Source organism: Macaca thibetana, chromosome 11, assembly GCF_024542745.1.
Source record: "Macaca thibetana thibetana isolate TM-01 chromosome 11, ASM2454274v1, whole genome shotgun sequence".
NCBI lineage: Eukaryota > Metazoa > Chordata > Mammalia > Primates > Cercopithecidae > Macaca > Macaca thibetana.
This window is the reverse complement of record NC_065588.1, coordinates 26,574,586-26,591,310: the sequence shown is the minus strand read 5'-3', so window position 1 is coordinate 26,591,310 and position 16,725 is coordinate 26,574,586. Positions and strand designations below refer to the sequence as shown.

The 16,725-nt window shown below is 37.2% G+C and overlaps 3 protein-coding genes across 15 annotated transcripts in view; 2 read left to right on the top strand and 1 right to left on the bottom strand.

The window, feature by feature from the left end:
• The window catches only part of MED21 (mediator complex subunit 21), a 1,150,573-nt gene that overhangs the window by 570,229 nt on the left and 563,619 nt on the right, over window positions 1-16,725 (bottom strand). The window lies entirely within an intron of this gene.
• Window positions 1-16,725, top strand: part of ITPR2 (inositol 1,4,5-trisphosphate receptor type 2) — a 495,967-nt gene that overhangs the window by 353,572 nt on the left and 125,670 nt on the right. For both annotated transcript variants that reach the window (XM_050746648.1, XM_050746649.1), the window contains 2 exons: window positions 2,797-2,892; window positions 4,389-4,511. In XM_050746648.1, coding sequence (XP_050602605.1) covers window positions 2,797-2,892; window positions 4,389-4,511 — 219 coding nt within the window. The remainder of the gene's footprint in view (window positions 1-2,796; window positions 2,893-4,388; window positions 4,512-16,725) is intronic.
• The window catches only part of BHLHE41 (basic helix-loop-helix family member e41), a 348,201-nt gene continuing 343,511 nt past the window's right edge, over window positions 12,036-16,725 (top strand). Inside the window, exon 1 of the mRNA XM_050746749.1 lies at window positions 12,036-12,040. The gene's annotated coding sequence lies outside the window, so the exon portion shown is untranslated. The remainder of the gene's footprint in view (window positions 12,041-16,725) is intronic.

Sequence of the window (16,725 nt, the reverse complement as noted above, 5' to 3'; positions counted from 1 at the left end):
ATCCACCTCCTGATAAGCTGGGATTACAGGTGCATGCCACCACACCCAGCTTAACTGCTTCTTTAATAGAAGAGATGGGTTTGTATTTTTTCATGTTTTCAGTTGTAATATGTATAAGCTTCTGTTCTTTCTATTCATAGATTAGAAAGGTGATTCTTACGTAGATGTAGTTTTGTGCTTTGATTCATTACCATCATGCTTCAGTTAATGAAACCAGCCTGTGAGATAGTCAGCTTAAATTCAAGTTATTAGAAAAATTTTTGTTGTTTTATCTTAAATTCATCTTTAACCATAATTCATTAAGAAACAACATAGACAGGTCTTGATCTTTGGCTTTTAAAATCCTTCATTAGTCTAAAGACTATAACTTTAAATTTCTTTTGTAGTTAATTAAACTTAATGGGCAGAAATACTGAATGACTCATCCATGTAAAATAAAGTATAAGCATATAGATTATTTACAAATCAAAGCATGTGTAAAAAAATTAAGTGAGAAGGCATCACTTAACAGCACAAAGATATTATCAACTATTCAAATGAAAATGCTTTTTTAAAAAAAGTTATTTAAATTTTTGTTAATTTTAGTATGTACAATTGTTACCTTTTAAAAATATGACAGTTGGATAAGTCAAAATACCAAATATAGATTTGACTTGAAATATTTAAAGTATAGTCTTTTTTTTCTTAGTGAATGAGGTATGTGTACTTTTCTAAACAATCTTTGAGGCTTTGTACATGTTGTCCGATATAAGAACAATGTTTGTAAGACAGAATAATATATATTAGAAATTTAAGGGATTTCCATGCATAGGGTACTTTAAATAATAAATTATCTTTAACATTAGAAAGATATCATATTAATAATTATTAAGGTTTTATTTTATGTCATTCATTCCTGAATTTAATTGCTGAATCATCCCTAATTTTAAGTATACTTAGCTTTATATACTCATTTAGTACGAGATTCTATTACTTTTTGATATTTGGTGTCCTTTTTATTTTCATTTGCAAAACTGACCTGTAAATATGAAGTGCTTCATTTGTAAATAGGTAAAGATTTCTATTTTGTTTTGTTTTTAAAGAATGTGGCTTCTTTAAGAAGAAACTCCTGCACTAACACTGATATTTCCATTTGATTTTGTGGTATTTATAGACTCTTGTACTATCAATTTGATTCATATTTCATTAGGCCGTTTATAAGATTTCTATTCTTCTGACATAATATGGAAAAGAAGATTGGCTAGAAAAAATACCATATTGCCAATAGCATTCTGAAATTGGATGTATTTTTAAGCTATCATGTATTGGGCCTGCTGAGGGAAGGTTCATTAGGTAACACTGTCAGTGTTGCCAAGGTTTTAGCTTTGAATTCCATGATCTGTTCAGATTATTCCTAGGATTTAAGCTCTCCATTAATCCTAGAACCTTACTCTTTTAGGTATGTTATTTATGTGGGATACTAGATTGTTGAAGAGAATTTTAGGATTGGTTCAAGTCTGCAAAATATGAAAATGGAGCAGAAAAGGATAATACTCCCTTTCCCCCAAAATACTAAAGTCTTTTCATAATGAGTCAGTGACATTAGTGTCAATCATCATCTTCATCATTGTCACTGTTATTGGTCACTTAAAATGATTTTTAGGCTATACCTCTTGGCAGGGGGGTGGAAATAGTTGGATAGAATTTGGTGTTAAAACTACCCAGGAGAATTAATTTGCACAACCTTAACAAAATTTGTATGATCGTTATTTATTTAGACCAAATACAATTCATTTTAATTTTCATCCTATGATATGTTAACTTTGAGTCACTTAGAAGCATCTTAGAGCCATGTTAACTCCAATTCTTTTGTACTTCTATCAAAGATTGTGTGTGGAGGTTAAGATTGTTATCTAAATGAATATTATGAGCACACTGTAGAAGTAAATCCTGGATATTTAATTTCATATTGCAATTTGCCAAAATTCTATGCCAGCACTATTAAAAACACAGTATAACGTAACATCTTTCAAAATGTTTAGGATATTGTGCTTTCTTGGCTAAGATTTTCTGTAACTCTGAGTATCTATTTTGGATTATAAATTGTATCAGAAATATTTTTGATATCTGTAGGTAGAAATGGTTGAGATAATATATTGATAAAACAAATTAGAACACTTCAAAGACAACATAAGCTATTTTCATTTTCTGTTAAGCGAAAATAGAAGATATTCTTTCATAACCCAAAGGGAAACAAGTTGCATATCACCTGCCATATAGTGAGACTAGGAAGCCATTATCAATAAATTTATATTTCTAACACATGAATTTGTAATTTTATAGATTAATTCTAATTATTGCTCATATAGTTTTAGATTTCGATATGCTAATATGTATTAATATTTCATTTTAACAATTGTGCTAAATTCTTTAAATTGTATACCGTTTCTGTAAAATATGTTACTGATACCTGTTCACCTTGTTTTTTGAAATGCCTATTTAGGAAACAGTGAGGAAAAATATGATTATGTTTTAGTGCGATATATAGTAAATCAATTTTGCATTTGAAGTACCTTTTCACCAATATTTAAAATATCTCTTGTAACATAGGTCTCATGATTCATTAGTTATATTTTGTGTTGACAGTGAAGTAAAGTGTTCTATTTTAGAATGTTAACAAGACAAATGAAATTAGCAGTTTTAAATTTCGTTTGATTAAAAAAGAGGTCCTAGTAATCTCAACTAAACCAAATGCAGAGAAATCGTTAATCCATGAAATTGACTTTGCATGCACATTAACTCAAACTGTGTCTCTAGAACAATGCATCTAAACTTTTGCTGGCCATTATGGAAAGCAGACATGACAGCGAGAACGCAGAAAGAATTCTTTTTAACATGAGACCCAGAGAACTGGTAAGAAAACTTTTAGAAGCTTGGTTAATATTGAGTAACCTAAAAGGAACAAGTTTAGAGAATGCATGTCAGAAAAAAATGTTGATTGATTTTCATTGCTCTACTGAGACAAATGGAGCATCATGACCTACCATTTCCAATACCTCAGAAGGCCCTGTGTTGGCAAAGGCCTGTGTGATCTGGGCCTTATGACTTCAGTAGTTTTATCCACTCCAAGCGCTTTTCTTAGCCAACTTATCACACTATACTAAACTGTATGCAAATGTGTATTGCCAGAAAAAAAGTTGGCTTTAGTTTAATGGTGTATTGGAGCATATGAGGAAGGGATGTAAAAAAAAAAATGTTTGTACTCTTCAAAAATTTTATTTATACCTCTTTCTGAAAAATAAAATAAAATTAGTTTTTTTTTGTAGTTGTTCTTGTCAGTGATATGTTGTACAATGCTTGGCCTCAAGGAAACTGTGCAGACTCTAGTAGAGATTCCACAGAGATCATTAGTGTGTCTTCCTATTGTAGAAGTTATCTTTTCCTTTTCACTCATGGCATGCACATTATGAAATAATGCAGGTGTATTTTAAAAGCATTGGGTTCCAAAAGCATTGAGAACATACTCACATAATATAGCTCAGTGCCCTGGTGATTAAGCTCCACTCACATCAGGGCCGTTGTTGGTGCTATGGGCATCTCCTATGAAAGCCTGGCACAACACTCTTTTGCTATCACTTTGTTAGTAAAGAATGGAGTCATGGAGGTCAGGCAAAAAGAGAGATAAAGTGAAGTTTGATTTAATATATATTTAATGAGAGCCCAGTGTCTATCTGCAAGCAGTGAGTTACAAGGACCAACACATTTCCTATCCTATGGTTAAATGTGGCAGTGAATTATATTATTTATTCAACAATGGCACTGTGCAATAGCCCTTTGAAAATACTAGTTCCTCTGTGGACAACACCTTTATCCTGTCATCCCCTTCCTCCTTGTGGCCCACCCTCCACCTCTTGCTTGAGTATATGCCCCTGCTCTGCACTTCCTTAGAAACATACATAGCCCTGGAATAGGACTGACAGCACCCCACTGTGTTTGCCTCCTTCCTTGCTTGTCCCACTGGACAGTAAATTCCTTGAGGGTACTCTCTCCTATCCACTGTTGGGAACCTCAGTTCCCAGGGCAATTTCTAGCACCATGTCTGCCTGTTACTTAGTGGGCACTTAGTAAATAATGGATGTTTACTGGGGTTCTCGATTCTCCTAATTCTTGGGAACTTTGACACTATAAACATTCAAATTTCAAACAAAAATTTCGAAGGAAAAGGGGAATATTGTAGGAAAATACTTTCATGTTCATTGAAATAAAGATGGTTTCCAAGGCCATTTTCATTTAGAGTCCTTTTATACTTTTGAGGCTCATGAAGCTGCCCAATTGTTAATTAAACCTCATAAACAATGTAAAGCGGATGTTGTTTCTGGCATTTCAGTCTTCTTTTTTTTTTTCGATAGGTGGATGTGATGAAGAATGCCTACAACCAAGGATTGGAATGTGACCATGGGGATGACGAGGGTGGAGATGATGGTGTTTCTCCAAAAGATGTTGGACACAATATCTATATTCTGGCCCATCAGGTGTCACATTTTATATCTTTACATTATTTTGCTCATTCTATCAATCGTGTTTTGTATCCATGGCTTGTTGCCATATTTTCAAGTTCTGGTCCCTTCATTTATTCAGCACTTACACCTAGGTTTGGGCTAAAGAGAGAATGCCCAAAATGCCTGACTATGCACCCCAAGGTATGCTAGGGGACAGTCCACAAGAAAACAGTTCTTGGTACCCAAAACTATTGGGCCAGAAGGGAGGAGAATTCCCATGTCAGCCTGAGCCATGGATAAACCATGGCAACAAATGAGGGTCCTGAAGGAGAGGGGAAGAGAGGCTACTGCGGAGACAGAGTATGAAGTGAGGGGGTGCATTCAGTCCTAATCAGGACGAATTTGGCAGGTAGTCTCTGGCCTCCTTGAATTGTAGGTTGACGTACTTTCTGTAGAAGCCATAAACTGGCAACCTCTGATTGGAAGTGTGAGTCTAAACTTTAAATTCTTTTGAAGGAACTGTTTCCATTTTATAACTTTAAAAAACAGGTGCCTGATGAGTACTATTTATAAATTTAATACCATTAACATGAAGATCAACATTAAATTGGCATCTCTGCAAATTTGTTTAGAAGGTAAACATTTTAAATGTACATTTGCCAATTTGATTTTGTCTATGATAGCTCCTTTGTTTTTACAAAATGAAGTTCAAACTTTAGAGACTTGCTCTTTCTTTCTCATCATTTTCTCCCATTGGCGATCATTCCCTTCTGTTTCCCTGTACGTTTTATCAGTTGATTGAATAAACATCAATAGATATAAAGTCAGATTCTCAGAAGATTTATTTTGAAGGTTGCTCTTTAGACATTTCTTATGCCCTTTTCTACCCTTTCTATAAATGTCTAATATATGTGAACTTGACTATAATTGTTACAAAACCTTCCAGGAGGGAGTCAGATTCTGAAAGATACTAACAAAAGACACCACTATTGTTTTATAATATATCTGGCTCATTGAGAAGATTTTAAGGTCTCTCATAGTGTATCAAAATGCCTATGTAGAACAGAAAGTGGTAAGGGCAGACGAGTTTTAGCTGGACAGATGAGCATTTTAGCTGCTGAGCAACTGAAAGCTAGGATGATGGACAAGTTGAAGGAAGCAGAAAGTGGAGATTTAGGATGTGGAAAAGGTGTCATTTTAGAGAGAAAGAGAAGTCAAGTGACACAAAGTGAGTCAGTCTAGCAAAGGAATGACTAGAGATTGAATGTGAGTAGAAAGAAAAAAATCCCAGGCTGAGAATTAAAATCACATTTGCTATAGAATGAACACAGAAACATGCTGAGACATATGTGTACAGGGTCAAGAAGTTACTTTAGAGGCTGTAGCACTGTGGAGGGAAGGAGGCAAGGAAGATGAGCAAGGTCAAAAAGGCAAGGTCAAAATGAGCAGTAGTAAGTTTCAGAAGAAAGTAGGGAAGTAGAGCCACCTCTGTTTTCTTGACTGCAAGATAGTCTTGCTGTGTGTGGGGGAGGTTGTCTTCTTGCACGAGTGAGCAGCTGTGAATAAGATCTGACTGTGTAGCTGTTAGGTGGGGAATGAACAACCAGACCAGCTAAGCTTGCCCTGGAGCCAGCAGAGTGACAGACTGACCAGCAGACAATAAATGAACCACCTCACATCCATTAAGAAGTTTAAAAAAGCAATCTCAGATGACCAGTATCTTAGGAGTAACAGTGAACATGTCAAGGTAAAGAAAAGACTTATGTTAGGTCACTTCAGTTTGAAGCAGACCAAGCATAAGAGTAGAGGATGCAGGCCAGGTGCAGTGGCTCACACCTGTAATCCCAGCACTTTGGGAGGCTGAGGTAGGTGGATCACTTGAAGTCAAGAGTTCGAGACCAGCCTGGCTAACATGGCGAAACCTCATCTCTACTAAAAATACAAAAATGAGTTGGGTGTGGTGGCGCATGACTGTAATCCAAGCTACTTGAGTGGCTGAGGCACGAGAATTACTTGAACCTGGAAGGTGGAGGTTGCAGTGAGCCGAGATTGCTCCACTGTGCTCCAGTGGGCAACAGAGTAAGACTCTGTCTCAGAACAAACAAACAACAACAACAACAACGCAAAAAACCAGAGTACAGAATACAAATTTTTAAAAGGACATTGTTACATGCTGAGAAGAGTGGACAAAGAGGGTAAAGAATGCAAGCACTGCTCAGAGATGGAAAGATGATAGAAAAAATAAAGCAACCTATATATGAAATAAATTCAAAATGAAGATGGCATAAAGGCCAGTTATTTCAATGAATTTGAGTTTATTACAGTGCTTGAAGAGGAGAATAGACATATGCAAAGAGGATGGTGGAATTGTCCAAAAAGTGGAAATTTAGAAGTGGTAAAAAAAAATGTTACAAGGGGTTAAAACAACTTGTTGAAGAGAAATCAATGATATGAAAATGATTGGGGTGGATATATTGAGATTTTTTTTTAACTTCCCAGAAGAAAAATGTTGGAAAAGCAATGATTTGTAGAGCAATGAAAGTCCAATACAGAAGTACAGAAACAAAGCCAGGCCTCTAGAAGAGAGAGAACAAACATCAAAACGAAAGAGAATAAAGAGAAAAGGAGATTCTGAATTGCTGAATACTTTAAGCCTTGTGATTACACTGTAAAAGATTAAATATTAAATAAGAGTCCACATGAGTCCCTGTTAGAACCCAAAAAGGGCACAAGTATGGAAGGAAAGTAGGCCAGTTGTATGTAACTGACAGTGTAGAGTTAAGCAATTGCTTGCTTATTCTTTTATAGTGACACAAGGAGTGATTTTCTTGCCACCATATAAATGTATTATTTATGGGTTAACCCCTTCACCAATTTTCCATGAAAAATTATGAGCTTTTACTCACAGAAGGGAGACCAGTGTGCTCTGCTGATCTTTCTGCAAGTGACTCCTTGGCTTTCTCTAGGCTAGGATGTCATATTTGGTTTCTTAGGAGGCCAATCTCTAAGATTGTTGCCAAGTTCCTCATAAATCTATTGTGCTCCACAAACTCACAAGGACTGGTTGGTTGTAAGCACTGCTTCAGAAGTGGCCATGTAGCTGTGCTATAGGGATTTGGTAGAGTCCAGTTTCCACTGTTTTCGTTGTGGATATGCAATCACTGGGCTCCTGCAGGCAAATAACTGTGCAAATTGGTTTCTGGCTTTGCACAGTTCAGTACTTCCAAAACCAAGATGCAACTTCCTCTTTGTTTTACTATAATCGTCTTTTGTGCAGACAGTTTATTCTGGTGCTCTCAGACTTTCAATTTTTGTTGTTGTTCTTTTCATGGTAGTAAGGTAGTTCTGCTTTTTCTGCCGTGACATCCCTTTTGGCCTTTCCTGTGGTTGGTGTTACAAGAAACAAATAATGCTTCTTGTAAGTGTCTTGTCTGATCTACATAAAACTATAAATACCTCAAAAAGGGAATTTCTTAACTTCTAATACTATAGTGTTGTGCAGAGAATTTCCTTAAAATCCAACTAATTGTACTTTTTGACTTTCTATCTTCTGCATATTTTCCTTAAGCCTCTGCCCCATCTGTCTGCTTTACTCTTGGTCTTTTACATTCTTTTCTTGCTTTCTATAGAAACAGTCTCTACACACAGTCCAGAGCACTGTTCAGTACTTTGTGTATGTCCAGTATATATTAAACCATATTGTTTCATTCTCTCCTGAAGCAATTACTGTTCTTCTGTCTGAGACCCTGCATTTAATGCCTACCTGAAGTAAGAAGCATATGGAGAAATGTTATATGCTTTTCAGGTTGGGGAGAAGTATTAGATAGCAAACTGTAGGAAGCAAAAATAACTCCTGGATCATAAGGCAAGAGAGAATGGGTCACTCTGATTGGTTATATTTAATTCTTTTCAAAATGCAGGCTTGAAAATTTTTCATGAGCATTTTCCTATATCACTAAATGGTCTTTGAAAACATAATTTTAATGCTACATAATTGTTCCTCATTTGAATATACCATGATTTGTGTAATCACTCCTTATTGTTAGACATTTAGGTTTGTAATGTATTTGATATTATAAATTATGCCATGATTGACATCCTCATACATTAATCTTTGTCTGCCACACTGATTATTTCTCTAGGATAAATTCCAAGAAGCTTAATTACTGGGTCACAGGGTAGTAACTATTTTATGGTTCCTGATGCATACTGTAAAATTGTTTTCCACAGTTTATTATGGTACTTCTCTTACTGAATCCTAAAATTATTACCATTTTAAAAAATACTGGCCACACTGATAGTATTTGGAACAACAATGTTTGCTGAATGAATTAACATATGATAGATGAAAGGAGAATCGCATTTTGATTTATATCTTTTGGATTACTGGTAAAATGGGCTATCTTTTAATATTTTCTTTGGTTATTTGTATTTCTTCTGTGAATTACTTGAAAGTATATTTATCTCTTATTTTATAAGGTTCATTTTCCTTAATGAAGTTTAATTAGGGATAATAACTTTTTGTCAGTCATATTAGTTAGATGTACTTCTTTCTGATTTACTGGCTTTTATGTTTTCATAATAGTTTTCTTTCAGCACCTCGAGATCATTTAAACACTCACCTAGATTTTCTTTTGGTGTATAATGAATTCAGGTTTTGTATGTAATTATATAATCTTTCCATGTCATAATGCAAAAATAATAAGGAGGAAAGCTCTGATGCTTCATCTATAAAGACATATTCCAAAATTTAGTGTGACAGCAATCCATGAGGGCAGGATTTGCAGGAATTTTAGGAGGGTGCTGTAGAGCGTGGGTCACAAAGAAAGCTTTAGTAGAAGAGATTAGGGCCAAAATCTAGCCACCTTCAGGGCCAGACAGGGTATGTGAATGAGTGATCTAGGGGCTGATGAGGTTGGGACAGTCTGATGTTCCTCTTCCAAAGCAGGGAGCCGTTACTCACTTCTGCTGACTTGCCAACTGGGCTCGCAGGCCCTCGATTTCCACTTGTTCCAGTATTTCAAAAGAAGCCTATATTTTGAAATTTTGTAAAAATCTGGAATCTCCTAACTTTTAAAAGTTGGCAGGTCATTCAGGATTTTTACAAACACCAAACAGGCCAAAGAAAACTCAGCAGCAAGCTGAATGCGGCCCTTGATCCATCAGTTTACCACTGTGGAGTAAAGGATTTACATTTCTCGTTGTTTCTTTCATTGAGTTTCATAGATGCATTGAGTGCTTACTAGATGCCAAGCACTGTGCCTAGGAGTGCAGTGGTAAAGAAGATCCACAACAGATCAGCTCTCAGGGAATTTGCATTCTGGCTGGGAGCAGTGAAGAGTAGACAATGAACCAGAAGGATGCCAGATGGTCATATAAGCTATGCAGTGAATAAGAATAGATCATGGTGAAAGACAGTTACTAGAGGCTATTAGAGATTGGTTGATCTGGAGGGTTTTCTGAGGAGCAATTTAAATTAGATCTAAGTCAAAAATCAAAAGCCAGCAGGATACCATGGGGGTGGGGGGGTTTGCAGGGCAACATCCCAGTGGCTTGAAAGTGGCAATGAGCTTGGCATATTTAAAGGAGCAAAAGAAGGCCTGGGTAGCTTGACACTTCCCCCAGCCAGCTATTAGTACTTGAATATTATACTAATCACCTGCAGTTCACCTCAGGCTTATTTATTGTAAGATACTTTCAACAACATTTATTGAACACCTCTTATGTCAGGCATTGTGCTAGTTTCTAAGATGGAAAGATGACTAAAACTGCAATCAAGAAGCTCACAATGAAGTGTATATAAAAGGAAGAGCGAGAGAGATAAATCATTATAGTTGAATGTGCATGTCTTAACATGGAGGTTATGTACAAGCTGTACTTCCCCTAGGAGTCAAGAGAGCTTCCTGGAAGAGGTGACATTTGAACTAAATCTTGAAAGAGAGGAATGGAGGAAGACAGTCCAGGCAGGCAGAAGAACTTCTGCAAAAAGGAGCCAGAAATATTTTAGGGAGAGAAACGTCTTTTGGTCATATTAGTAGGGATCTTGTGTGGTATCTACATATGTTTTTATGTGAAGTAAACTACAATAATTTGAATTATGTAAACATCTTTGATAACTGTAGTGACTCTGTAGGCACTTAACAAATGTTGCACAAATGCATGAATAATTGAAGGATGAATGAATGAGTGTCTAGGACATGATATACTCTAAAGCTTTGATATTTTATAGTTTAAGTTTTATAATTTAAAAAACTGAATAAAGATATTTTTCTGTTACTATCATTCCCATTATAAAAGTTAATGATAATTTCTGCCACTGGAGCACACATTTCTTGGGTACAGATACAATTAGCTTTTTTTTTTTTTCCATGTGAAGTACAGTGCCTAGAATATAGCAGACACTCTAGAAGAGTTTGAAGGAATAACTTCTGGCAAAAATGCTTGCATGCTGATAATATTTCTAGGTAATGCCTCCACTACATAAGATTAGTAGACTCCTACAAAGCTTCTAATAGCATGCTGGCAATCCATAATCTTATTCAACTGCTCTTGACTTTCTTTTTAGTTTTATACATTACTCTTTGCTGATATTGTTAGTAAACTCTGTATCAACAGACCCTATAATATCTTCTTTCTTGCTAGGCACTTTTCTTATTTTTGTTCATGATACCATCTTTCTGTTTTACTAATAGAATATCTCCTCCTATTGTTACAATTCATTTTAGTGTTACCTTCATACCCTTAAGATCCAAACTGAGACCTACCTAACCCATTTCCTAGATAAATTACAGCCAGCAACTATCTATTCTTTGTTTTGATTTCTTACATTTGTTATGTCCACCTAGAACCACATACTTACTTTTACACTAGGTTATGCTGTGTATCATCCTGGAATTGTTCTTTGTTTCACATATATCGGATCTGGCTACAAAATTAATAGTGGATCCACAAAATCTGGACACCCAGGAGGCCTTATTTTTACAAAAGAAACTTTCCACAAAGTATAATGGGGAAAAAATGCCTAGGTATTATAGAATAGATTTAAACTCTCTAATAGGCACTTCCGTATCTTTCACTGAGCAACTAAGAACCTTTGGGTTATGGCCATTTAAATGACCTCTCAAATTGATGGGTACAATAAAATGGGTACAATAAAAAATGCAATCTAGGAAATGGATTGAAATGGGACTCGCTAATTATTGGTTTGGTGTAAAGATCATGAAGTGGAAGCAATTATTTGTTTGCTTAACATTCCATGTTTGTTAGATATATATTTATTTCTGAGTGACATAATTATTAGAGCATCAGTCTGAATTCTAGCAATGTAAAATGCCATTGTTGTGTCTTCCACGCCTCCTTCTGCCTGCTTTGACTGTCCATTGAATTCAAAGTCTAATGGGAGAGCTGGAGATACCAGGCAAGGCTTTTATGATTAGTTTTTCCAGGAAAAGGAAAATGCGTAGCACTCCCTAGTATATTTCAGACCCTTGAATTTTTACCTTATCCCTAATCAAAGTCAATAACTCTTTCTTAACTTTGGGGGGGGGGAGGGAGGGGGGGGGGGGGGGGGGGGGAGAGAGAGAGAGAAAGAGAGAGAGAGAGAGAATGGTAGGAATGGCCGTGGCATTTTAAGGACAGGGATTCTTTATGACATGCTAAAGAAATTTTCTGGATTTCCTGATAGTCTTCATTAATCCACTTTTTTCTTTAAAAAGTCTGTTTCTAATAACTAACTACAATTGCTTGAGCTATATTCATTTTAAGGGATATGCATGTAAATTACTCCAAATAAAGTTTAATTTATACTGAAACCATATGAAGTATATCTATCACTCAGACTACTTACAGTGTTTTCCTTAGAGATTTATGCTCTTCACCTTTTTGCAGCTTCTATTTTCTTATGCTAATATGTAGTAATCAGCATTGCTTCATTTACTTTATTTGCAGATGCAGAAGGATGGTTTGTAATTGGATACATAACTTCCATCTCTAATATCTTTGAAGGGTTTTAAGTAACTTACCATTACTTCATCTTTATTATTGCTTGTAGTGCAGAACGTAGAAAACACAGCTGGGTTTCTCAACTCACAGAGGCACTTTTAGCTCAGTAATATGTTGGCTAGAATATTGTACCAAGAATATTATGCAAACAGCTTAGCTATTATTCCACCCCTGCACCCTGTATTTTCTCTGTGAGCTATTTACATCGCTTAACTTCTCTGGCTTCAGCCTTCTCATCTGTAAAAATATGATGGCTGTCAGTGAGCTGCATTTGCAAAGTAAACTTTCAGAGACTTATGCGCTCCAGAGAGTAGTTGGACTGTGATGGCTCTTTTACTGGATTCAATTATGTTTTAAATGATGTAACAATAACTAATCAGCTACTAGATAGTTATGTATTTATTTACATGTCATCAGTTATAAACAGAATTTGAGGTTGAATGAGAAGTGCGTGTGTATAATTAGCTTGTTAGAATACAAGATCAAAAGCCATGAGAAAGAAAGAGGATCTAAGTACACCAGAGGTCTTGACTAACATTCTTACAGTTTATCAGTGGTGGCTCTGAGCTTCTTGGTAACCAAGAGTATAATTGATACCTATAGTATTCATTAATGACCAACTTTTTACTGGCATTTAATTCAGAAAGGAGTTTATACAAGGATATAGTACAACACAGTGGACAGAACCATTCTGCAGAACACACTAGATGAAATAATGCACATAGCTGTCTTTTGGTCCTCAGAGACAATGATCAACACTTCTGATTTATTAGCAGGAGTGAATGTAATTAATCTTGAAGTGTGTTTAATCCAACAGCCATTATGAAAATAGATATTACATTCACTCTATAGACAGCCTTTGATAATGTAGGACTTTTCTAATATGTGAACTTAGTTGAAAAACAATAGACTTATCCTGCTTGCACAGGTATGTGAAAAGCCTGCTGCTCTCAGGTCTGGAGATAAAGTAGTGAGCAGAGACACCCAAATCCCTTTCCTCTGGGAGCTTACGTGCTAGCAGGGATGTCTCCCTCTTTGAGACCACATGATTCCTTTTGGGGCATGTGCTTTATAGATGCAGTTGTGGGATGGGTAGGGAATGCATGGGATATGGAAAGGAGGCATTGTCTCTTCCCCATGGAGTATACCTTTATTACGGGAGGGAGACACAAAAACAACCACATTGCATCAAGTCCTAGGAAAAATGTGTATCTGAGGTTCTCTGGGATCTCAGGTTAGGAGTGTGCTTGGGAAAGTGAGTGTGGCAGAGCGAGAGAGAGAGAGAGAGAGAGAGAGAGAGAGAGAGAGAGAGCACCAGAGGGAGCAAGAGGAACAGAGAGATATCGCTTTCCCTCTGTACTCCCTCATTTGATCATTTGCTCAGCATTCGTGCATGCAAACCTGCTTCTTTAAAAAAAACTCTAGCCCACTGGCTCATAACTTGCTGTCTTTTATAGCAAAAGTGCTCAAAAGATTGTATATAATTGCTGTCTCCTATTCCTCGCTTTCTATTCTCTCTCTAACCCATTTCTGCCAGGCTTTCATTTTCTCTGTGCCACCTAAACCACTCTTGGTGAGGCCACTAGTCACTGCTTCTTTGATCAATCTAAAGATTGCCCCCATTCCGCATCTTTTGTCCTGTCACTAACATTTGACACAGTTGGCCACTCTACTTTCTATGAAATATTCTTCACTTAGTTTTTGCCCAGCACAGTCTCCTGGTCTTTCTCTCTGCTTCACTGGCTTCTATTTCTTTCTCTGGCTTCTGTTAGAGGTGTTCTAGTCAGATCCATTCCATGGATCTCTGGTCTTCTTAATCGACGCTCACTCCCTGAATGTCACTTAGTCACATGACTTTAAACACCAGCTGTACCATGATAAATTCCAAATGTACATCTTCAGCGTGGGCCTGTCTTCTGAACACCAGACTGGTTCCTCCAACTGCTTGCTCAGGATCTGCATTTGGATGTCTTTTTAGGCATCTCACACTTAACATTATCCATAATAGAACTCTTGGTCCTCCCACCATGTGTACAACTCAGATACCCCAGACACTCAGACTCCATAGCCTCAGCTCCTTAGCATTCCTGTAGCCCAAGCCTGGGTGGATGTCCCTCTTGCGTGTGCCCATGGCACGCCATGCCTGCTGTTATCATAGAACATATATCACCAAATTCACATGGCCTATTGACTTGTCTCCTCCACCAGACTCCAAACTTCATAAAGGCAGGAGTTAGGTTTTACTCATGAATGTCACCCATTGCATAGTACTGTGTTTGATATAGTAAATACTTCTGATTCACTGAGTGAGAGAGTAAGTAAATGAGTGACTGTGATAGTCAGCAAGTGCTGTAGGTCAAGGGTTCCCAACCCCCAAACCCCAGACGGGTACCAGTCCGTGGCCTGTTAGGAACCGGGCCACACAGCAGGAGGTGAGTGGCAGGCAAGCAAGCGTGACCACCTGAGCTCTGCCTCCTGTTAGGTCAGTGGTGCTATTAGATTCTCATAAGAGCGTGAACCTTGTTGTGAACTGTACTGTGTGAGGGATCTAGGTTACATCCTCCTTATCTAATGCTTGGTGATCTGTCACTGTCTTCTGTTCACCCCCAGATGGGATCCTGTAGTTGCAGGAAAACAAGCTCAGGGCTCCCACTGATTCTATATTATGGTGAGTGTGTAACAATAGTAGAAATAACGTGCACAATAAGTATAATGTGCTTTAATCATCCCAAAACCATTCCCCCCCATGCCCCGGTCCATGGAAAAATTGCTTTCCACAAAACTGATCCCTGGTGCCAAAAAGGCTGGGGACTGCTGCTACAGATGGCTAGAAAGGAAACAGGTGAAATAGGTTAATATTGGCTGGAGTTACTGTATAAGGCTTTGTGGTGGGGCTTGCATTTTAGATGAATCTTATGGATTGATAAGATTTAGATAAACTGAGGAAAGCATTTTCATCATAGAGAAAATATGCACAGAGATGGGGGCAATATTCAGCATGCTGTGTGTGTGTATGTGACAGCCAGCTTCTCTGGGACCTTACATCAAGAAGAGAGAAAGCCGTGTGTTGCAACTGTGGGAGGTAGCTAGGGTGGGACACGTCCTATCGAATTCTGAAGGATTTTAAGTACCAAAAACTAATTACATAGAAATATTTATTGAAATGTGATATAGTATACATTTCTGCTAATTAATAGTTCCTTAGAGTACTTAGTTCTTTTTTTTTTTTTTTTTTTTGAGATGGAGTTTCACTCTTATTGACCAGGCTGGAGTGCAATGGTGTGATCTTGGCTCACTGCAACCTCTGCCTCCCCCGTTCAAGCAATTCTCCTGCCTCAGCCTCCCGAATAGCTGGGATTACAGGCGCACGTCACCACACCCGGCTAATTTTGTATTTTTAGTAGAGATGTGGTTTCTCCGTGTTGGTCAGGCTGGTCTCAAACTCCTGACCTCAGATGATCCACCCGCCTCAGCCTCCCTAAGTGCTGGGATTACAAGGCGTGAGCCACTGAGCCCGGCCAGAGTACTTAGTTCTTACTTCTGTTGCATAAAATAAATGAGACGGTAATGATTCTATAAAATGCTGAACAGAATAATGCAGAGACAAATAGCACAGAAGTCTGCTTTAGAAAATATCCACCAACCCCAAAGCAATGCTATAAGTTTTAAAATGATTATTTATTGATTGTACTTTTATTCATTTATAACCTGACATTATTATGCAAGTATTTGCAGATAAATCAATTATAAATAAACCCATGAGAAAATGTAATTAGTAAACACATAAGCCAATATAAAAATACTTACGTCAGAGCACTAAGTAATATTCTGTATATATGGGTTTATGTGTGTACTTGCATGTATCTGCATATAATATTTATTGATTAACTTATTTTTCCTGCTCAGACATAAATGAAGAAAGCTTAACCATAGCTCAGGCACCATGGATCACACCTGTAATCCCAGCACTTTGAGAGGCTGAGGCAGGTGGATCATTTGAGGTCAGGAGTTTGAGACCAGCCTGACCAACATGGTGAAACCCCATCTCTACTAAAAATACAAAAATCAACCAGGCATAGTGGCAGGCACCTGTAATCCCAGCTACTTGGGAGGCTAAGGCAGAAGAATTGCTTGAACCCGGGAGGCAGTGGTTACCGTGAGCTGGGATGGTGTCATTGCACTGCAGCCTGGGCGACAGAGCGAGACTCCGTTTCAAAAAAAAAAAAAAAAAAAAAAAGAAAGCTTA